The sequence below is a fragment of the Danio rerio genome, chromosome 17 (genome assembly GCF_052040795.2).
Source record: "Danio rerio strain M-AB ecotype USA chromosome 17, GRCz13ab, whole genome shotgun sequence".
Classification (NCBI taxonomy): domain Eukaryota; kingdom Metazoa; phylum Chordata; class Actinopteri; order Cypriniformes; family Danionidae; genus Danio; species Danio rerio.
Genome location: NC_141037.1, coordinates 50,256,457 through 50,279,259, shown reverse-complemented (window position 1 = coordinate 50,279,259; position 22,803 = coordinate 50,256,457). Strand labels below are relative to the sequence as shown.

General features: G+C 37.1%; 1 protein-coding gene and 1 long non-coding RNA gene across 5 annotated transcripts; both read right to left on the bottom strand.

Annotated features, from left to right (window-relative positions):
* Positions 1-3,761: 3,761 nt before the first annotated feature.
* LOC147833185 (uncharacterized) lies at positions 3,762-6,476 on the bottom strand. Its single transcript, XR_015513814.1, has 2 exons — positions 5,728-6,476; positions 3,762-5,647 (listed from the first exon to the last, which is right to left on the bottom strand). It is a non-coding gene; the product is annotated as an uncharacterized LOC147833185 (long non-coding RNA).
* A 2,339-nt stretch (positions 6,477-8,815) lies between these two features.
* Positions 8,816-18,949, bottom strand: marc1 (mitochondrial amidoxime reducing component 1). 4 transcript variants are annotated; one of them, XM_087288707.1, is made up of 9 exons: positions 18,612-18,949; positions 17,163-17,333; positions 16,480-16,645; positions 14,642-14,782; positions 14,506-14,567; positions 12,530-12,601; positions 10,162-10,466; positions 9,739-9,859; positions 8,816-9,654 (listed from the first exon to the last, which is right to left on the bottom strand). In XM_087288707.1, exons 1-7 carry the CDS (start codon positions 18,860-18,862, stop codon positions 10,352-10,354), a joined length of 978 nt encoding a protein of 325 aa, XP_087144833.1. In that variant the 5' UTR covers positions 18,863-18,949; the 3' UTR covers positions 8,816-9,654; positions 9,739-9,859; positions 10,162-10,351. The 4 variants fall into 4 exon arrangements, with proteins under 4 accessions (XP_087144833.1, XP_087144834.1, XP_087144832.1 ...); XM_087288708.1 differs by having other exon boundaries at positions 9,781-9,859; XM_087288706.1 differs by having other exon boundaries at positions 8,816-9,859.
* Between the last annotated feature and the right edge of the window lie 3,854 nt (positions 18,950-22,803).

Sequence of the window (22,803 nt, the reverse complement as noted above, 5' to 3'; positions counted from 1 at the left end):
TGAACTATCCCCTTAAATCCAATTTAGACAAAGGGGTCTTTAGTGGGTATTTGAATGCCTTTATCAACATTCAATCCAAACACATTTCAATTTTCACTTTTTTTGTGAAAAAAAGTCCCTAAAATTCTTCAATACTGAAATGATCCAACATTTTATACAACATTTTCATCTGTATTTTGTAAACGAATTGACCAGGCATACGCAGGGACATAGACCAAGCTTTCTCAAACCTAAATCAAGGATTCCTTTAAGGATGAGGCACCCAGTTAGAGTAATACTGATTCAAAAGACAATTTAAACTCAAATGTGCAGTCCACTATGAAAATATCATTCAAATATATACACGAAATAATCTTTTAAAATAGAGTTTCAATTTAAGATTAAATAAGTATTCTCTATAATATTTCTTCTAATAAACATTATGGCAGAGGTAACCACTGACTTCTATTATAATGGGCATTTCCCAAAATGCAATATCTATTTATTTAAATTCCTGGATGAACTACCCTTGATATCACACCCTATGCCCTGAGGTTTATCGTCTCTTGTAATAATTTTGCCACAGTTCTGTCAAATGTTCTTTGTTTACATACCATCTTTGATGCCTTCACAATTATGGGCATCGTTCAAAAGACAGTTGACATGAAATTTCAAGCAATGATAACATTGCCCTGCAGTTTGGCATGCCCCACTTCCTCTAAAACAACTTTAAACAAGCTGGTACCCATACGGAGAGCTGCAAAATCTGGTGCGGATTGTTTTAGACAAGATTTTAAGATTCCACCAAAAACCCGGACCTACCATGAAGCCAAGGCCAAGTTAAAGAGTTAGAGTTCACTCAAAATGTTTTATTTACTCACCATTTAATCAAGTGGTTCTGACACGGAGTTGATTATTTTTTTCTGTTAAACACAAAAGTTAGAAAATATTTTGAAAAAACCTAAAGAACTGTAACCATCGACTTTCATGCTAGGAAAAACTAATACAATGGAAGTCGATGATTGCAGGTTTCTAGCTTTCTTCAAAATACCTTCACAAAGGTTAAACAGGTTTAGAACCAGTCAAGAGTGAGCTATTGATGACAGACTTATCAGTTTTGGGTGAACTAGCCCTTTGAGTTTCAGTTTAGTTTGCACCAATCCTCTAGGTTTATTATACAAAGACTGCATGGAACGATTATCAAGGTATACCGCAGTTTAGAAAAGTCAAGGTTTTAAAACTGGCAACATTTTCTGCAATACCATTGCACTAAGGCATGTGTAAGATCTTTTATTTAAGTTTTGTGTGTGTTTTCAGTTAACAGTATCTCCCGCAGAAAAGATATCTCAAAATGCCGTTTTAAATTGTGAAGAAATCTCGGTTTTGAAACAAATGAAGTAAGAAGTCAGTAGCTACAGTATGTTTCCATCCAACTATTCAAACCGGTTGATTAAAACCCCAAGATGTGCATAAATTTTAAAAATGCGCATAAAAACTAATGTGAATAATGGAGTAGGATAAACTTTTTATTCGATAAGAAAAGATGCGCACAAACGACGATGGAAACACTTTTACCGCACAAACTCCAGCATGCGCATTAAAAAAAAGGTCATGTGATTTTGTTATAAGAGATCATATGATGATAAAAATTTGTGTGAATGGATAAACCAGCAGGCTGAGCACATTATAAAACATCTGAAATGTTGTTTTGTTCATTATAAAACATCTTAACGTTTAAGTATTAGTGTTATTATATGATCCAAAATCAAGAGCATCTGTGCTCCACATCTGACACCTTCGAAGGGCAGCGCGAGTTAACTGCGTGTCAGGATTGCCTTCTGAGGTGCAAGTCATGTATTAGATGAAGAAAATATTGGGGCAGCTTTTCCTACCGCAGTAAATTCCGTTTTTATTGTTGATATTTGGCGCCAGTTAATCAGGAACTGATGATTTTGTACGCTTTGACTCGCTGCTTTATTCGCAGGTCTTTTAAGCGATAATCAAGTTTTGCGCACAGAGTGATTGAAAAATAGCTAATGATTTATTTTTATTATTAAGCTTAACATGTTTACTGTTCCAAAATATTCTAAATGTTTCTCAAACTAAAATATATTGTGTTCAAAGGGGGAAAAGGTATTGTTTTTAACCTAGATGTTTAAAAAGAATACATTTTGGAGCAATAATCACAATATGGCGCTATTTTTATCCAAGGTTATCATACCGTCAGAATCTTAAACCGTCCCATGACTAAAGGATGATAGCACGGCTTTCATTATTCTATGCTACCAAGCTCCAAAGGGTTATGTTCTGGTTCAGAGATAATAAACCTATAGTTTTAACCACTCAGCTGCTGGCAAAGTGACACATGACTTAAAAGTTTCTTTTAATCCAAATGAAAGGTCATTATATAGCAACACTTCTAAAGATAAAAACATCATTTTATAGAAAATTATTTATTTCAGAGGATTTAGAAAATATAATAGAAATGTAGATCCATAACTTCAATAATATCCAACTGTTTTAGTTTAAACTAATAGAAATGCAGCTGCAACATAAATAGGCTTTTAAATCAGGTGGGGGAAAAAAAAAGACTATGTCACTGTAAAAAACAAAAATCCCAGGTTCCACTAAATTCCTTCATGTTGTCCCAATACATTAATTAAGTTAACTAAAAACTGTAAAAAATTCAGGGTTCCACACAATTCATTAATGTTGTCCAAACACATCAATTAAGTTAGCTTAACACTTTTAACAAATTTGGATTAAACACTAAAAAAATATGTTTTTTTTTGTGTTTTTTTTTTAAGTGTACTAACTAATGTGGATAAAAAAAATGTAATTAAAAAAAAAAAAAAACTCAAGATTGGGCTAAATGCACAGCTAGTGTGTTACAGCTTCCGTTGAAAGCTTAATGTGACTATTTTCAATTTCAGGTTCCTTTTATACCCTCGATGTTGTAATGTAATTCAAATATAATCAGTTAAAGGGCACCTATGGTAAAAAAAAAAGCATTTTAGAATTGTAAACATAGGTTCCTATCAGGGTACACACAACATCGCCTCAAGTCGATGGCTGTCCGTGGTGTCCAGCCACGATTCGGGACAGTTCATGTTTCTGCCGCGCCACAGAGCGCCATCTGAATAGTTTCATTTTAAATAACATCCGAATGTGCATGGTTGGTGTGGCGTGTCATGGCTGTTAGCGGCGCATCCAGTGCCTCAGTCAAAGTTAATTCAGTGTGCCTGGTTATTAGTCTCGATGTACAAGCTCAGCACTTTAAACTAGCACACATTTGGCTGTAAAACTATACTGTATAACTATACTACTAACTGAATTTTTATTAAAATTAAGTCCAAACTACATCTTTCCGGAGCCGAAAAAGGAAGAAAAGCAGAGGAAGAAAAGCAAGCTGAAAGTAAAGGTATGTTCTGCTATGCATAATACATTATTTAGTAGTGCAGCATTAAGACTTGTTTTAATAAATGCAACACTGCCCGTGATCACAGAAATACTTGTGTAATATGTGAGAAAAAATAGGCCACATTCAGAATGCTTTATTAAATAATCAATTTATTATCCCACTAATTCACCCTGATAAAATAAAATAAAACAGGTTTCCCCCCTCATTTTATCAAAATCGAACCTTACCCACTGTCCAATATCTAATACAAAGTTTTGTTTGTGTAAATCTCCCTGTAAAAACAAGCTAAAATGTTTCCTTCATTTTTTTTATTTTTGCATATATTTGTATGATATTCATTCACCAAAAAAAAAAAACATCATTTAATTAATGCTTTATTTGTACATGTCATACTTATGGACTTTATTTTTTTAATGAGTGTTTGTGCTGGCTTGCAAACTTGTTTAAATCTGAGTAAATATTTTTACAAATGTACTATGGATTAAAAATGTATACACTTAAACATTAAAATTGCATTTCTTGTGCTTTCTTCTCACTGTTTTTACACCAGTAGGCCCAATTTTTTTTCTATCTCACCTAGGGCCCTTCAACCTTACGGGCTGGCCCCAAGTGCAGATCACTGATTTTTTTTTACAGAAATCAGATCTTAAGCGAGGTGATTTTTGTATGGGATAACAACAGTGCTGTAAAGCAGTTCCCAAACTTTTCAGCCCGCGACCGCCAAAATAACAATGTCAGTGAATAGCGACCCCCATGTTTCAAGGTGGTTGTACTGTAAATATACAAATGTTGCACACACAACTATAGGCAAATATAAACATGAGCATACTGACAATACAAAAATGCAACCATATAGTGTTTAGTTTTAGTCATTTATTTATTTAATTACATTTTGATATAAAAATCAAAGGCTGATGACTGATTTGTATTTGTATGTTGTTTCTTTAATCGCGCAATGAATTTTGCGTTACGATTAAAATATGGTAATTCTAATAGTTTAATAAAATTTATTTGAGCTTTGGAAATCACCACCTTGTCATTGTACCGTGACCCCCAGGGGGTCCCGACCTCCACTTTAAGAACCACTGGTGTAAAGTAAGTAATTACAAATACTCAAACTACTGTAATTGAGTTTTTCTTTCTCAGGAATTGTAATTAACTAAGTAGTTTAAAAATGTGTACTTTTACTTTCCCTTGAGTACATTTTTAGTGCACTGTACTCCACTATTTTCCTTCAACCTGCAGTTACTTCTTTATTTTTTCTTATCTATGGGGATTAGAAAAATCAGTCCTGTGATTCCTGTCCAATCAAATCACACATAGAAGGTAAATCGCCTCATAATTAACTACCTGAAGACATGGGCGATTTATAATTACAGCAAACTGTTAAAAGTGTCCAAGAAGATGTCCAAAATCTTTACACACATTGACCCAGAGACTGTTTAGATGCCTGTCTCTGATGAGAGAAGAACCCAAGGCCGACCTCAATGTCCAACGTACAAGCTAAAATCAACCAAATATCAACATCTAATGATGTGCAGCTTGACGTTGTGTGGATGTTGCCACTATGAAGTCTATCAGATGTTGGATTTTGGTTGCCTGACGAATAAATGTGAAATGTCAGTATTTGATGTCAAGATGACGTTGTTACAGGACATCAAAATAACATTGTCTATAGACGCTGGCTAGACATTGAGTTTTGGTCACCTGACATCACAACCTAATATTAATGTCCTATGACGTTGTGTATCTGCAGAGCAATAACTAAATGCACTACAGAATGTTACGTTTACACACATCCACAAATTACAATGTAAATGCATCAGCTTTTTTACAGCTTAATACTACTCGAGTACTTTCAAAACAGCTACATTTCACTCATACTTTGAGTATTATTTAAAACAGATACTTTAATTCTATTTCCCAGAGATGGATTGCGGCTGGAAGGGCATCCTCTGCGTAAAAACTTGCTGGATAAGTTGGCGGTTCATTTCGCTGTGGCGACCCCGGATTAATAAAGAGACTAAGCCGACAAGACAATGAATGAATTAACTTTTACTCTACTCGCACTACATTTTTAGGCAAGTAATCGTACTTTTACTTGAGTATGATTTTGCAGTACTCTTTCCACCACTGGATGACAATTAAACGGAAGCCCAGGAGCTGGCTGACTGAAATTATAAAAGTCTGTGTGCATATATTTAATTGTGTTGATTCAGCTCTTTTTAAATGAGTAGTTTAAACAAGCTGCCAAAATATTTTTGACTAGATTTTTGAGTGTATTATTATATTATACGCACATTATTAACCATACAAATTACCTCAACTTCTCGGGCACTAATAAAGCCAACAGTTTTCTTTAAGCATGTCTTCTTTCATAGACAGCTCTTTCTGTATATTTTCAAATTCTTCGTAAATCTTTTAATCTCTGCCTGTGAATTCACGAGAAGTCAATCACATCGGTTTCCAGGCATGTGATTGGCTCTTTGCTGTTGATGTTCCACCTCTGGTCTTAACTCAAGATCAAAGCTCGAGTTAACAGAGAAAGTGGAAGATCAGCATCGTGATCCCAACAAAGCCGCTGGTTTGGTTTTGTCAACTCATGACTAATCCTATAAGCTTGTTCAGCCAGCTTCATGGTACAGGCCCATGGCTGTCAAATTCACCCAACAAAAAACTAACAATGACGAGACGGACGCATGTCTATTCACTAATGTCAAGACCTGTGAAGTCACACACAGACACTGTTTATTTTGTAAGTCTGTAATTATCTAGTAGACTTTTCATCATAGGTGTCTTACAGCACACTAATTACAGAGACAGAGAGCCAAAAGCAGCCTGAGACAGTGCTGCCGCTAAAACGCTCAAAGAGGCTCAACGTTCACATGGGTGGGCCATCTGGAGGAATGAGTTTAAACAGAACCCGTGTTTAAAAAAACTGCATTATTAGTTTATTCACTGATCGTTTCACTTCAGAAGACCTCAATGTATTGTAAAGAGCCACAGGTTTGAGTTATGTTTCATCTGTATGTGTTTCTTTGATTCTTAAAGGAATGACAACATTCTAATAGTATTTTACACATTCAATTCAATTCAATTCAGCTTTATTTGTATAGCGCTTTTACAATGTAGATTGTGTCAAAGCAGCTTCACATAAATGGTCATAGTAGCTGGAACAGTGTGGTTCAGTAACTGGAACAGTGTGGTTCAGGTTTTAGTGTTTAAGTTCAGTTCAGTTCAGTTTAGCTCAGTTCAGTGTGATTTAATCATTACTGAGAGTTCAAACACTGAAGAGCAAATTCATCGATGCGTAGCTCTACCAATCCTGAACCATGCGAGGCAGTGGCGACAGCGGAGAGGGAAAAAAAAACTTCACCTGATGGGAGTGAAAAAAAAAGAACCTTGAGAGAACCAGACTCAGTTGGGCACGACCATTTTAATTTCTCCGCTGGCCAAAAGTCTTGTGCAGAACTTCATTCGTCATGGTTCACATCACCAAGGACTGTGATTTCAGGTAAAAAAATCTTGTTTCCTGTTGTACTAAAGGGGGGGAATGGATCTGTTTAGTGAATTTACAGCTGATTTTCACTATTGAGTGAATAATCTCTTTAAGATCTTTGCTCATGGAAGAATATTGTCTTGATCTCATGGTTTAACTTTAAGAGAACTGTACAACAATTTAGCTGTGTTAAAATGTGTAATGGGTCACTCTATATTTAAAAGCGAGAAAACACTTCAAGAATTGAGTAAATTCAAAATGTGATTGTCATTACTCTGCTCGGTTTGTCATCCTTGTGAGATATTTCACGTGGAGGTGCTAGCTGTCTGTCAGGAAGACAATAATGAACCGCTTTCCCACTTCAAAACATTGGATGAGCCTGTTTGCTGAATGATTGACAAACATGCTTTCCATCTGCCCTGGAAATGGGGTTTGTGTGGGTCAAATGTGCCATCCCCAGTTTCATCCCCATAAGGTAAATGACTGGTAAATCGCACATTATGGAGCATTTTGAAAATGTAAAAATGCAGATTGTTTTCTGTGAGAGTAGGGGAATAAAATATATACATTTTGAACAGTATAAAATCATTATCTATGGAATGGTTCCCATGCAGATAGACATCCAAGAGTGTATGTATGCGTGCGTGTTGATGATGCTTAGAAAGATGGATTTCATCTCAATTCCCTCCCAAGAATTCTACTGCCTGACTACGACTGACTACATTTTGACACCCATGAGACATTTATTTAATTTTTTTGAGTTGTGTAATCTTTCTATGTATTATTTTCATTATAAATTATTTTATTTCATGAAAATGTTTGTGCCTTCATACCATCATGGTTTTCCATAGTAGTTATTTTCTTCTGTAGAACATAAGAGATTTGTTTTAAATGCATTTTTTGACCATTTAATGAAAGTTGAAGGTAACCAGAACTGTTTATGTTTAATATTTTAATAGAATAACCAATATATACACTCAATGACCACTTTATTAAATACACCTTACTAGTACCGGGTTGGACCCACTTTTGCTTTCAGAACTGCCTTAATCCTTCTCGGCGTAGAATCAACAAAATACTGGTAACATTCCTCTAAGATTTTGGTCCATATTGGCATGATAGCATCATGGATCCATGCTTTCATGTAATTGAGACCAAATTCTGAGCCTACTATCCAAACGTTGCAGCAGAAATCGCAACATTTTAACAATCTTCTATTGTCCAATTGTGGTGAGCCTGTGCTAATTGTAGCCTCAGTTTCCTGTTCTTAGCTGACAGGAGTGGCACCCGATGTGGTCTTTCGCTGCTGTAGCCAATCTTTCTCGAGGTTGGACGTAGTGTGCGTTCAGAGATGATCTGCTGCATCTCGGTTTTAACGAGTGTTTATTTGAGTTACTGTTGCGTTTCTATCAGCTCAAACCAGTCTGGCCATTCTCCTCTGGCATCAACAAGGCATTTGCACCCTCAGAACTGCCGCTCACTGGATATTTTCTCTTTTTCGGATCCTTCTTTGTAAACTCTAGAGATGGCTGTGCGTGAAAATCCCAGTAGATTAGCAGTCCCTGAAATACTCATAACTGCCCGTCTGGCACCAACAACCATGCCATGTTCAAAGCCACCTAAATCACCTTTCTTACCCATTCTGATGCTCAGTTTGAACTGCAGCAGATCATCTTGACCATGTCTACATGCATCGAGTTGCTGCCATGTGATTGGCTGATTCGAAATTTACGTTAAAAAGCAGTTGGACAGGTGTACCTAATAAAGTGGCCGGTGAGTGTCTGTGGGTAGATGCGATATGAGGGTGATGAACGACATTTAAAAAAAACATTGTTTATTGATTTCATCCATGTTAATTAATCTTGATAAATCTGAAGAAATTATGATAGTATAAAAACAACAGGCATTCAAATAAATTATTTGGAAAATCCGGTATTTATAGGTTCACTCTCAAAAAAAATTAAAAATCAATCGTATTGTTACAATTCATAATTATTTGAAACCTCATTCCTGCTCCTTTCATGGTTAGCTTAGCAACTATGTATGTACAATAATGCACTGTAAATATGAACGTCTACAGCCATTCACAAACCACAGAAACAGCGCCATCTACTGGATGTTGTCCGAATGAAAACAATACTGATTAGATTTCTAAAGGCTTTATGTTCAGCAAGCATGATCTCTTTTTAGCATCACAATATCAGTAATCCTATTCAATAAATCGGTGTGTGATTGATGAAGTCATATTGGGAGTATTTAATCATGATATTTGCATTTGACTAAATAATTGCAGATGCTCGTATGTGTGTGTGTGTGTGTGTGTGTGTGTGTGTGTGTGAGGGGGCTGGGAGATTTAAACCAAGATGTTGATTTGTGATTGTACATGAATCTAGTATTACACTGCACTACTATTTGACAATTCACTCTGAAATTTGAGAGATCCAAAAACACAAGAATCACAGAATTCCCATCATCTTGCTATAAAAACTTGTTGGCCACATCACTGAAAACTAATAAACTCACCCATGTGACAACGAATAAATCAGCTATTTTTTGGATCCCGCATAAATGATGTTTTTGTTGTTGTTGCAGTTTGTTTTGGATGCAATGCTCACATTCACATTTGCTGAACCCTTTGGTTTGGAATCTCTGACATTTGATCTACTCCAATCCTAACACTGAACATTTTACAAAATCATCTTTATATATGAGCAATATCACACTCGTAGCAGTGCAATATGGCTGTATATCGGCACTGGTGAGAGGCATGCGTTCGCACGAGGCTGCAGGCCGAGTGCCTTAGTGCCCCCACCAGTGCCGATATACAGCCATATCGCACTGCTACGAGTGTAATATTGCGTTTATACAACAGTTTGACAGCATAATTGTGTATATAAAAACAAAATCAAACATGGAGTCTCAAAAACCCTTTTGTACTCTTCATCTTTTAAACTTTAGATCTGTAGTGTCTGCTTTTTGCTGGCTGTATGTGGGTGGAGTAATACATAAAGGGTAAAGAGGCTGTACGGGGGCTGATATTACTTAAATATATCACGGCTATCAGCCAATCAGATTCGAGAACCAGACAGAATAGTTGTATGTATGTATGTATGTATGTACAGTATGTGTATATATATATATATATATATATATATATATATATATATATATATATATATATATATATATATATATATATATATATACAAAAATTGCCCATATATATACACACACACACACACACACACACACACACACACACACATATATATATATATATATATATATATATATATAGTTTTATTTATTTATACTCATTACTTATAATTACTCAATGAAAATGATGAAAAATATGACTGATTAAATCTAGTTTAGAACTGATGTAAAGGATGGCCTGTCTGCTTGTAATCATTAGATTTTAATATTCTGCATTGCATCCAGTCTGGCCTGTTTTAATAGGTGATCTTATAAACTGGTTCACCGACATGAAGAACACCCGTTTTCCTGACGGTGTAATACTGTCCCAGTATTGGTGAGGTTTTCTGCTTGGGGTCAGTCATTCGATAGCTTTGAAGAAAAGAAAAAGAAGTAGGTGATAAAACTGTGGACGATACAACCTTATGACATTTCCCTACTGTATATGCATAGAGCAAGAGTTTTGTTGAACAATGCCCTGTGATTTTCAATAGTAAGTTGTTTTAATTAGAGATCAACAGATTAAGGAGTCAGCTTGTGTTAGAGAAAGGATGACATTTTATTCATATTAATTAGCATTGGCCGATTGTGCTACAAATTAGGCACAGGCACATATAAGAGCAGCTTGATGTTACAACTTAAGTGAGTTAAATACATTATTTATTATCATTGAGGTCAGTTCTGCGCAGCATACTCATCACTGTTTGGAGATTTTCACTGTTTCAATAGTTTGTATTACAAATACTGCAAGTCAAATGCATTTCAATCAACTGACATGAAGTTGGATTGTCACAAAGTCACATCTCACATCTTTGGATAGTCACATCTAAAAAGTTACGCCATTGACATCAACATAAAAGCTCAGCCAGTATCATTTTAAAGGATGACTCCATATAAAATAGGCTCATTTTACAAGTCCTATATTAAAGAGTTGAGTTTCACCGTTTTTAAATCCAATTAAGCCAAAGATTGAGCGAGATAGGAGGACTTTTAGCTTAGCTTAGCATAAATAATTGAATTGTATTAGACCGTTAGCATCTCTCTCAAACTATTCTAGAGAATTGACAATTTTGATATTTAAAGCGAGACTCTTCTGTGGTTACATCATATACCAAGTGCAACTGAAAACGTTTGCAATTTCTGTCAGTATTAGTTAGGGCTGGGCAATTTTGAGCAGTTTTCTCAGGTTTAAAGTTTACATCACTATGTTTAAATGAAAATCAGTTTTCAACATAACATGTGACGCTCCCCTCTACGCTATTTACCCCTTATTCGCTCTCACCGCCGGAGCTGAAGGCAGACAGCGTTGTCGCCAGGGCAGCCAGAGCGACCTTTGACGCTCTCGCCGCTTTTGGTGTGAACCTACAGTTAAGAACTTTTTTAAACATGTAAACACCGCAATCAAACTATTACCGTTGTGTAGAATTTTCGCCGCATTTTGTGACGGGAATAAAACACACAGCTTTTTGACGCTACCTAACGAGTGCATCCCAGTTACCAAGAAATGCAGAGGGGTTTATTTCTCTCATTCACCGTGTGGTATCAAACACTGAATTAAAAATACACGCTTCCAGCAGTTCCTTGAATCAAATACCTCAATTGTCTCGAGGGGCATGAATGAAATGTTCCTGAATGAAAGTGCCAAACTGCAGTTAAAGTCCACTACTTAATAATTTGGCAAATAATTTGATTACTGAAGCCCATGTAAACACAGTCACTGTCTTTCTCCCCTGTGTCTGTGTGTTTGTTTTGCCTCTGTAAAAATTAGCATGTGTCCAAACCGAAACTCCCTCTTTCCCTCCTCCGACACTTGCCCCTAAACAGAGCTAGACACACCCACTTTCCTGACTTTTTCCAATCTAGATATGTTAAAACACCCTGCTGAAACAGGGGGATTTCGTGGCCTTTTAACATCGAATTTTTTGAACATGTTTTGACTAGCAGACAGTAAAAACAAAAGAATTTCGCCATTTTGGACAATTAAAAAGTGTATTTTATCTGCTGCAAAACAGTTGCAGAATGACACTGTATGTCTGTAACAAAATATAAAACATTCAAAGTATTTTAAATAGCCACTAAAGAACTAAAATGTGCTGTCCACGTATGTAGCCACTAAGCAATATGGAGGTTAAGATATTGTGCAATGTGCATTAACTTTTTATTGTTTGGGGCCATTAATTATTTTATAATTTTATAAGATAAGCCTATAAACAAAATGAAAACTGCTGTTGTATAGTACAGTGATTCATTTTCTAGATTTTGTAATAATAAAACACTGAGGCAAACAAGCCTGATAACACGTAACTGATTAACAAAATATCTTTGGCTGGAGGCAAAGGAAGAAAATGATTTACTAAAATGGACTTGCTGCCCAAAATTTGTAGATCATATGTTCACAAGTGTAATGTAGACAGTGTCTGTCTGTGTGCACTTACGTTTTGAGAGTGTCAAGCGGTTCTTTCCGAGAGAAGACTCCAGTCTCAGGGTCAACAGTGGTAAAAAGGCATCTAAATATATTAATAAACACAAGTAAAGGGATTAGCATACCCAAAATTGAACATGCTGTTAGTAATTACTCACCATCATGTCATTCAAAACCCCTGACACCTATGTTTGTCTTCGAAACACAAAATATATTTTAACTAAATCTGAGAGCTCCCTTATCCTCCATTTATAGTGATGATGCTGAGATGTTTGAAGTCCAGAAAAAATACCAAAAAGCCATATGCCCTTAATGGTTCAATCAGAATGTTATTAAGCTACGAAAATACTTTTGTGTGCACACAAAACTTAAATAGTTCTCCTCAGTGTCAGTATAATGTGCACGTTCATGAGCCCTGATGTATACCTGCGTGTGACTTCCTCAGTTTGAACCAAAGCAGAACCGCATCTGAGGTTTAATAAAGTCATTATTTTAGTTTTAAGTGCGCACAAAATATTTCTCATATGTTTAGAACACTCCAATAAATCCAACAAAGGCATGTTTGGTTTGTGGATGTTTGTTTGGTAGCTTTCTAAATTGGAGCTTCCCTGATTTAATCTAAAATATCTTAATTTGTGTTTCAAAAGATAAGAGTTTGATGAAAGTAATTTAATTGTCTATTTACTTGCATTTTAATGCCATATCTGAACCATTAGATATATTCGTGGCAAAACCTATACTCAACATAACATATATCACATGTAATCATATCGGTTTAGAACATCTGTTTCAGCATACAAATTATACAGCTGCAAAATATACAATTAAAAACAACAAACAAATGAATACATCATAAAAATAAAAATAAAAAAAACATTTTTCCTGGTGTCACTTAGCTAAAAATGTCCTAAAGAGAGTTAATTTCTTATAAAAACCTTTATTAAAAACAGGGCAGTCCAGGAGATATGAGTTTTACTCATTTTTTGGGTTGAACTAAACTTTCACAGCTAACATTAACTAATCTACTAACAGTAAATGATTTATTTTATTTCTACTTTACATTCCACAGCCTATGATGACTAGTAAATGACATATTTTATTTCTACTTTACATTCCACAGCCTAAGACCATTAGTAAATGGTGAATTTTACTTCTACGTTATATGTAGTCTAACGATACTAGTAAAATGGTCAATTTTATTTCTACATTACATTCCACAGCCTAAAACTACTAGTAAATGACGCATTTTATTTCTACTTTACATTCCACAGCCTAAAGCCTGGCTTATACTTCCGCGTCAAGTGACCGGCGTAACCCACGGCGCATGCAACGCCCGTAGCTGTGCATTTATACTTCTGCGCGCTGTCTCTGTTGGTCTGCATTAACACTTCCGAAACGCTAGTTGGCAGTGAGGTGTAAATGTTTCTCTGTGTCGAGTTTCTTCGCTGCTGTTTTGCTTTTCCTGAACACTTCCTGGATGTACAAGTGGCTCAAACTCGCTCATTTTGAGGCAGGAACCGTGCAACAACTTTAACTATGAGGTAAACACAAAACAAAACTTTCCATCCGGAGCTCCTTCAAGGGACTCCACACTTGTAAACAATCGCTCGCGCCATTCGTGCGGCTCTCTGTCCCGCCCAGACTCGTCAGCGCAACCAAGCCGACCAATCACAGAGCTTGCGCTACGCGTTGTTGCGACGTGTAGTTACATTTTTTGAGAGGTGCACATCAGTGACCAGAAGTCACTGCAGTTTAATGCAGAAGTTCTGAAGTTTAATGCAGAAGTATAAATTAGCCTTAAGACCATTAGTAAATGAAGTATTTTATTTCTACTTTACATTCCAGTCTAAGACTACTAGTAAATGGTGGATTTTATTTCTACATTACATTCCACAGCTTAAGACTACTAGTAAATGGTGGATTTTATTTCTACGTTACGTTCCACAGCCTAAAACTACTAGTAAATGAGATATTTTATTTCTACTTTACCGTCCACAGCCTATGACTCTTTTCAACTCCACTTCTCCAATACGAATATGATCCCATGTGTCCTGGTTAACATATCACATAAATAGTTAATACCTTACATTGACATTGTGTCATGTTTTATTTAACTCTATTATACCTCAGTGAAGGCTTCACAGTCACTGACAACAATACTGGGCCGAAACTGAAAGACAGAAAGATCCTTGTCCAGTCGGCTGTTCAGGTCTCCAACAGAGGCCTCAGTCATGAGCATGACCGGAGCAGCATCGGGGTAGGCCACCTGAAGAATAGCCAAACACAGATCAGATGACGGCAGTGACTAAATGAAAATATCTCACAGACATGAAGCATAATAAATCTACTTTAATTCACAGTCATGATGACTTTTGAATCAAAACTGTTATTTAAAATAAGTCTATGATGCTAGTCTTGTGCATTGTGGAGATGTGACAAAACAACCACAATTTTTTTTTATTTTTACAAAGAATTGTACTTGAAGTGTTGAAAGAAATTTAAAGCAAAGCTATACAACACTATAAAGAATTTGAATGTATTAATATTTAAGATTTCTCCCTATTCATTTCAAAAGAGCGATGTTTCTCTAGTAAAAAATTATTACATATTAATTCATTCATTCGGCTTAGTGTCTTTTCAGGAGTCACCACATCGCAATGAACCGCCAACTATTCCAGCATATGTTTTACGCAGAGGATGTCTTTCCAGCCACAACCCAGTTCTGGGAAACACCCATACACTCTCACATTCACAGACACACACTCATATACTAAGGCCAATTCAGATCATCCAATTCCCCTGTACCGCATGTCTTTGGACTGTGGGGGAAAACCGGAGCACCCGAAAGAAACCCACTCGAACACGGGGAGAACACGCAAACTCTCATCACATTTTATTAGATGCTATTAATAGTATAGTATTCTTAGAAACAGTTTTCTTGCAATGTTTAAATCCAACATTGAGTCCAACATTGCTCAATTCCAACACTGAATTACTGTTATTTACTTTTGTATGAGTAATTTACTCACATTTAATATGTCTGTTTTGATTATGTTTCATCTTGAAGTTATACTTATTTTAATTTCAAAGGGTGTAGATTAAAGAAAGAAAGAAAAACAGGCAGATTACACTACAGGTAGACAAGCAGGCTCCATTTTCCAAGTGGTTTCAAGCATTTTATCCAAAATCTAAGCACTTTTCAAACCTTGACAGTCAGTTTTACTGGGTTCTCACTCTTGGGCAAATGTACACTTTCCTGACTTCTTCATGATTTTCAAAAACCCAACTAAAAAGTTGAACTTCCATGACTTGCCTGTATAATAAACGGGAAAAACAGGCCACTGTTGAGCTTTTTAGAATATTTTAAGAACACTTAAGAACAATAATTCAACATTTAACTCAGACTTTGAAAAATATCTCTTGTCTCCCTCTGCCACATACGATAGCTTGATAGGGTTTTAAAACCTTTACACTTAGTTTTTCTGTATGCTACTGTTTAACACCATTTGAAGTGGTCATTTACTGTATAAGCCAAAGCTCCTAAAGCCTATCCTGGAATGTTTGCTTAAGTTAACAGCATTTGACTGAAGTGAATGCCAGTTGAGTGAAAACGGAGCTAAAAAAATAGACCAACCAAAATATTATGTAACTGACTGTGCAATAAAAAAGTGATATTTCACACTGTAAAAAATGCTGGGTTCCACACAAATCCTTTATGCTGTCTCAACACAAATCGATTAATAGTTTTTATAAATGTAAGTGGATTGAACAAAACAATTAAATTATATGAGTTTTATCAACTCATTTTAATTAGGTAGTTTGAACAAGCAGCAAAGATCATTTTTGTGTGCATAACTGTTATTCCTATTAAAAAAAACTACATTCAAGGGTTTATATAAATAAAACCTTTCCAATACTATTACTTTACAAAAAAATAGCGTAAGACAAGACTGTCCATCAAACCTCATCATCTTTAGGAAATAGGGGCTCTTTCTCATGAGGCCTCTGGGGCTTCAGATCGGGTTCATAATGCACCAGGCGAACAGGTTTGTCTGCTTCCAGAAATCGAGTGAGCCATTCAGAGACCTTGTCGCCACAGTCCCTGCCCTGGACATCTACACTGAAGACTCTACACACAAAAACAAACGTTTCACAATGTCACATCCACTTTTAGTCTTAAAAAAGAAACTTTGTTCACATTAACAAAGCATGACTTGTAATCAAGTGGCAACGTCCCTTGTGAAACTAATACAGGGGTAACTGAAACTGCAATTCATCGAAATTCCGCTAGTCTCGGCTCCTTAATAGAGCACATTTCTATGAACCCCACTGTTAACTTTACAGCTGAAAAAAGGCGTTTACTGCCCGGAACAAAAGAAGATTGGTGTATATAGCTAATGTTAGCCTCCATGATAACTGTGAGCGGGTGAATTTTTTTATAACTCATCCGTTTGGTTTACATTAAGTTATACTGAATCCGCATAATTAAGGGCGTGGCCACTTGAGTGACAGCTAAGTCTCGCTGGTCAACATCACGTCACCTCAGCTGATTCCGGCTGATTAGCCACTGAACTCAGCATATACATCGCATTTCTGTTTTGTTTTCTGTGACTTTCAGGACTACTTAATGTAAAACTTGAGTAAACCTGCAGTCCACAACCAAATCGCTGGCCTTGTTAAGAGGAAACTTCAGCTCCTCCATCTGCGGTCCATTGAGGCTCACATGTCCACCCTCACAGGTCAAAGACACCAACACAAGACGCGGCTGCTGTCGGCCTGTCACCATGTGGCCATCCTCGGTGATTACCAGCCAGTGACTACAGAAAGAAGAAAGTCAGAAAAATATTTTTTGTGTGTGTGTGATATTTTATACATTTACAAAGGTTTCTGCTAATTTATGATGTCATGGAGCGGTTGTGGAGTTTGAGGCACGTCGGAGGCCTGTAAATGAGACTCGAAGACACAAGTTTAGCCTGGTTTTAGAGGGGTTTTGGTCACTTCCAGGCTGATTTCCAGCCTGGTTTTAGCTGGTCAGGCTGGAAAGTGAACAGCTAAAAACATCTAAAAACAGCTTGACCAGCCTGGAAGTGGCCAAAACCCCTCTAAAACCAGGCTGGTCGACCAGCTAAAACCACCCAATCATCCTAGGCTGGTTTCAGCTGGATTTTTCAGCAGTATACACACAGGTAAATTTAACAGAGTTTTGATTTAAGAGATAAAAATGTAACATTACAATGCAGTCAAAGTTGTACTGCTCGAAAGCAGTTTATGTCATCAATATAATCAAATTTAATCAAAATATAAATGTTATTCATCACATTGTTTTTGATGTCCCTTCTGAAAAAAACAGCTTAAACCGTTTACCATAACGGTTTACGGTTTAACGGTTTACCATAACTTTCTCTCGCATAACTACTTTAGAAACGTTAAAAGACTTGCAAACGACAAATTTTACTAAACCTTGATGACTTGTGATAAAAAGGTTGGCTGTTTTTAGTTGATCAACCAGGCTGGTTTTAGAGGGGTTTTGGACATTTCCAGCCTGGTCATAGCTGGTCAGGCTGGGAGATGACCAGCTAAAACCAGCTTAAACAGCCTAGCAGAGCTGGGAGCCCAGCCAAAACCAGCTATGTACGGCCAAAACCAGACTGGTCAAGCTGGTTTTAGCTGGTCATTTTCCAGCCTGACCAGCTAAGACCGAAAATGACCAGCTAAGACCAGGCTGGAAATAGCTGGAAACCAGCCTGGAAGTGGCCAAAACCCCTCTAAAACCAGGCTGGTCAACCAGCTGAAACCAGCCAACCAGCTTAGGTTGGTTTAAGCTGTTTTTTTTTTTTCAGCAGGGGTATGTCATAAGACATAACAAAAAATGTCTTAAAACGGTTTACCATAACTTTCTCTCGCATAACTACTTTAGAAACGTTAAAAGACTTGCAAACGACAAATTTTACTAAACCTTGATGACTTGTGATAAAATTGTCAGACAAATACTCCTTAACACTACTTCTATTTAACTAGCAGGCAACCGTACAAGAGCAGTGCACGGACATGCGTTCAAAATGAAAAGCTAAGATGCTTTCAAATAAGTAACTTACCGATCACGCAGTTCGCCGTATTTCAGCCCCATTCGCAGGCATTCTGCTGCCTCCACTGACACTGCTTTCCCAGACTTCAGCGGATGAACCAGCAGCTTAGTTACAACTCCCACTCGAGTTAACTTTTCCTCCCGACGCATGTATTTAAAAACAAGACCGAGTCCCAGCACAGCAACCGTTGTGCCTGCGGCGTATAGTGCGACTTTCCGATTTTGGTCAAAGATTGTCGCAAACGCTTCTTTGAGGTCCATGTTTTTGATAATATTACCTGTCTGTGGGAACTGAAGAACTTTCACTCCACTCTGATGCGCAGTATCAATTTACAAGATACAACCAATGAAAAGGCGCGTTGCTGCTGAGTACTTTTAAAGGGACCTGCCCTCATTTTTTTTTTTTTTTGGAAGATGACATAAGATGCTTCTTCCTTTTAAACATACCACAGTTTTAAAAAATGCTCAATGTTTACTCACCCTTAAGTTGTTCCTAAATATGAAAGTTTCTTTTTTTCAGTTAAACACAAAAGATATTTGGAAGAAGGCTGACAACCTGTAACCACTGACTTTCCAGCATTTTCAGAAATAGGTCAAGGGTGAGTACACTGCCTGACAAAACTCTTGTTGCCTATCCAAGTTTTAGGAACAACAAACAATAATAACATTTGGTGTCAGAAGTGGCTTATGTAAAAGGCAAAGGCCTCTTATTTTAGCTAAATAAAATATGATAATTCCTTGATTTTTAATTATTTAAATAGGGCAGTAAATTCTGACTTTGCAAAGACAAAAATATTGTCACTTAATAGAAATAATGTCCAGTATTGAATGTGGGAAAGAATCAATATTGTGTAAGACTCCCATGAGCTTGGAGGACTGCATCCACACATCACTGCAATGACTCAAATCACTTCATCAAGATGCTTTGGATTCATCTTCAATGCCTCCTCCTTCATCTTACCTCAGACATGCTCAACAATGTTCATGTCTGGTGACTAGGCTGGCCAATCCAGCAGCACCTTGACCTTCTTTGCTTTTAGGAACTTTGATGTGGGGGCTGAAGTATGAGAAGGAGCGCTGTCCTGCTGAAGGATTCGCCCTCTCCTGTGGTTTGTAGTCTGATGTGCAGCACAAATGGCTCGATACCTCATGCTGTTGATGTTGCCAGGCAGTGTAAACCATGACATAATTTACATTTCAGGGTGAACAATGCTTTTAAAATAACTAACTAAACGGGTTAAAATCAAATAAACATCCAATCCCACATTTAAATACAGCCTACTATATTTATTTATAGTCCAAACTACATTGAAGTGTATTAAACTGTAAATATGACAGGATTTACAAACCTGTAGTAGTCGTTTTACCTGTAGTGAACTAATAAACTTTCATAAATAACGTAGAATACTTTGTCTTTTACTACAGTAAACTGTTGAGTATTGTAATATACCTTATAGATGTAGAAAACTACAGTACTGCGTCATTTGTTTATATCACTGGAGTTATTGTGTTAGCATAGCAGGCAAAGAGTTACCACAACATTCATTCAAGTTTACTATAGTAAAATTCAAAAATCATCTTGTGCTGTTCACTTTAGGTTACTATACTATTTGTTCCTGTGGGACCCTACTTTTAGGGTGCTTTCACATCTACACTTTTGTTTCGGAACCTGTCTCGATTGCCCAGTTAACGCAGTTCGTTTGGCATATGTGAACAGGGCAATCGCGCTCTGTTCCGCACCAAAGTAATCGCTCCGAGATCGCTTGAATGAGGTGGTCTCGGCTCGATTGAAACGAACCCTGGAGCGGTTCGATTACAGTGAGAAAGCGATCCGATCCGAGCGCGGTTATATCACAGTGTTTTATGGATATGTAATAGGCTTACGGCTATATGAAGAGAGAATTATGAGTATGGCGGGAAGTTTCACAAGTCTCCGGATGCCCGCAAACGAGTGATGATCTCCCGGTAATCTCGCGTCTCCCTCCCGGTCCTCAAATAGGCTACGTCGCGCACCCTTCTCACCCCTCCCCACCGCATCTCTCCTCAGACACGTCACGCGCGCGCACCCTGTCAATCACCACCAAACCACCACCTCTCCTGACAGCTGAGCGGGACGCTGCAAAATAAACCCTGACACTCTAACCAATGTGAGGAGAGTTTACTCGCACGTGACTTGTTTTAGCTCTTTTGGTCCGATTAGAAACTTTGCAATGTGAAAGTGAACCGCTCCAAGAGCAAAGAGCAACAATGTAACAATTGTAATCTCTGTTTCGGAACAACTGAATCGATTCACAGGTGTGAAAGCACCCTTAGTTTCTTCTTGAATGTCCTGTTTCACTCTAAAATGTTACAATTTAACACAATGACATTTAGAAATGTTCCTGGTTCAGAAGTTATCGCAGATGGGCTAATAAATTACTCCCACATAGCAACATTTTTCTGGCCCAGCTCTGGCCCACACAATCAGCTTTTACTTGGCCCACATGCCACAGTGAATTCTGGTACATGACTGAAACAATGACTTCCAGACAAGGGCCAAACATGGACCATACCCGGGCCAAGTCTCAACCAAGTTAATAATCAATAACTGGGCCTGAAATGGGCCAAATATGCTGGTGTGTCAAGACTGCAATTAAATTGATAAACTCATGAAGCATTGCGCTTTAACTGCACTATTGGCATACTTTTTCTCAAAGCGACCTGATTGGTAGAATGTTTTACTTATTTAAAAAATAATTTACATGTATTTTAAATGTGGGTCAAGACAGGCCAAACTTACATGGCCCACATATAAATTATTAACATCAGGGCCAAATACTACATTTTACATCTGGCCCAAGTCTTGTTTGCTGCCTTAAAGATGACAAAACTGGGTCATGTTTGACCCACGGATGAAAGCTTGGTGTGCCAGATTTATGCCAAAACTGGGCCAGAATTCTTTGCTACCTGGGTGCATGAAATGATTTTACCCTTTTTGTTTTTTTTCCCCTCTCCGCTGTCGCCACTGGCTTGCATGGTTCAGGATCTGAAAAGCTACTCATCGATGGATTTGCTCTTCAGTGTTTGGACTCTCAATAATGACTTCAAACCACACTGAACTGGGCTAAACTGAACTGAACTTAAACACTAAAAATTGAACTACCCAGATCCAGTTACTATGACCATTTATGTGAAGCTGCTTCGACAAAATCTACATTGTAAAAGTGCTATACAAATAAAGCTGAATTGACATTGAATTCAATTTATCAATCAAAAACATGCAGTTAGTTATGGAAAATGTTTCACCAAATGATTTGGGGGATTAGGAAACCTTTTTAGGTATATTTACATGATAAAAACGTTCAAATAAGAACTGACAATCTATAAGTTTTTTTATTTTATTTTTTTTACTCAAAAGGGGCCTGAAAATGCGAATTTTTGAAAATGGGGTTCAAAACTTCAGGTTGTTGAAAACATTATTTTAATATTATCCTCATATGGTGTTCAGTCTATAGCAGTGGTTTTCAAACTAGAGAGCCATATGCTGCGTCCCAATTCACATGCTGTCCTTCCTAAATAGTATTTGAAAATAAGATGAATATGTCCCAAACCATAATATGTTGAAAAGGAAATACGTCAAAGGTAAACATTTGAAGTGTAGGGTTGCATCCGAAATTACATAGTTCCATACTATATAGAGAAATTACCAACTTACGCCACACGGGTTCAACCGCGCATACCAGTTGCAAAAAAAGACCGGTTGCATTAGCAAACATGTCGTGTTGTGCGATAGGATGCCAAAATCGAAAGTCCAAAAAATAGAAAACTTAAATTTCACCGTATACCACACTGCTTATAATGCCAACTGCAGACGTCTTTGGCTAACAGCCATCAGAAGAGCTGAACGGAGTGAGGACCTAATTAAAAATGCTGAGCTCTGCAGTTCTCATTTCACATCAGGTAAGTTCACGCTATGCTGAATCATACACATTACTTGATTTTGATTGCAGCAATGATTCAGCAAAAACAGTTAAATATGGTGAATTAAACTGCGCACACTAAATGCTTAGAATGCAATGTAAAAGTGTAAGTTCACATACCCTGCCATACAGGTGCAGTTCACAGTCAGAATGCAGTTGCTTTGCTTGTTGATGATTACCCAGGCCATGTATAGCTCCGTCTTCTTTCCCTGTCTTTGGCCAGGCAGAACCTTGATTTTTAGC

What these genes read in the sequence shown, in the direction of transcription:
- marc1 (XM_087288706.1), bottom strand. Translation starts at nt 18,862, where the DNA reads ATGGACCTCAAAGAAGCGTTTGCGACAATCTTTGACCAAAATCGGAAA. An exon ending in GATTTGGTTGTGGACTGCAG is followed by an intron (nt 16,646 to 17,162) that starts GTTTACTCAAGT and finishes TTTTGTGTGTAG; the next exon opens with AGTCTTCAGTGTAGATGTCC. An exon ending in TATTTCCTAAAGATGATGAG is followed by an intron (nt 14,783 to 16,479) that starts GTTTGATGGACA and finishes GCTATTCTTCAG; the next exon opens with GTGGCCTACCCCGATGCTGC.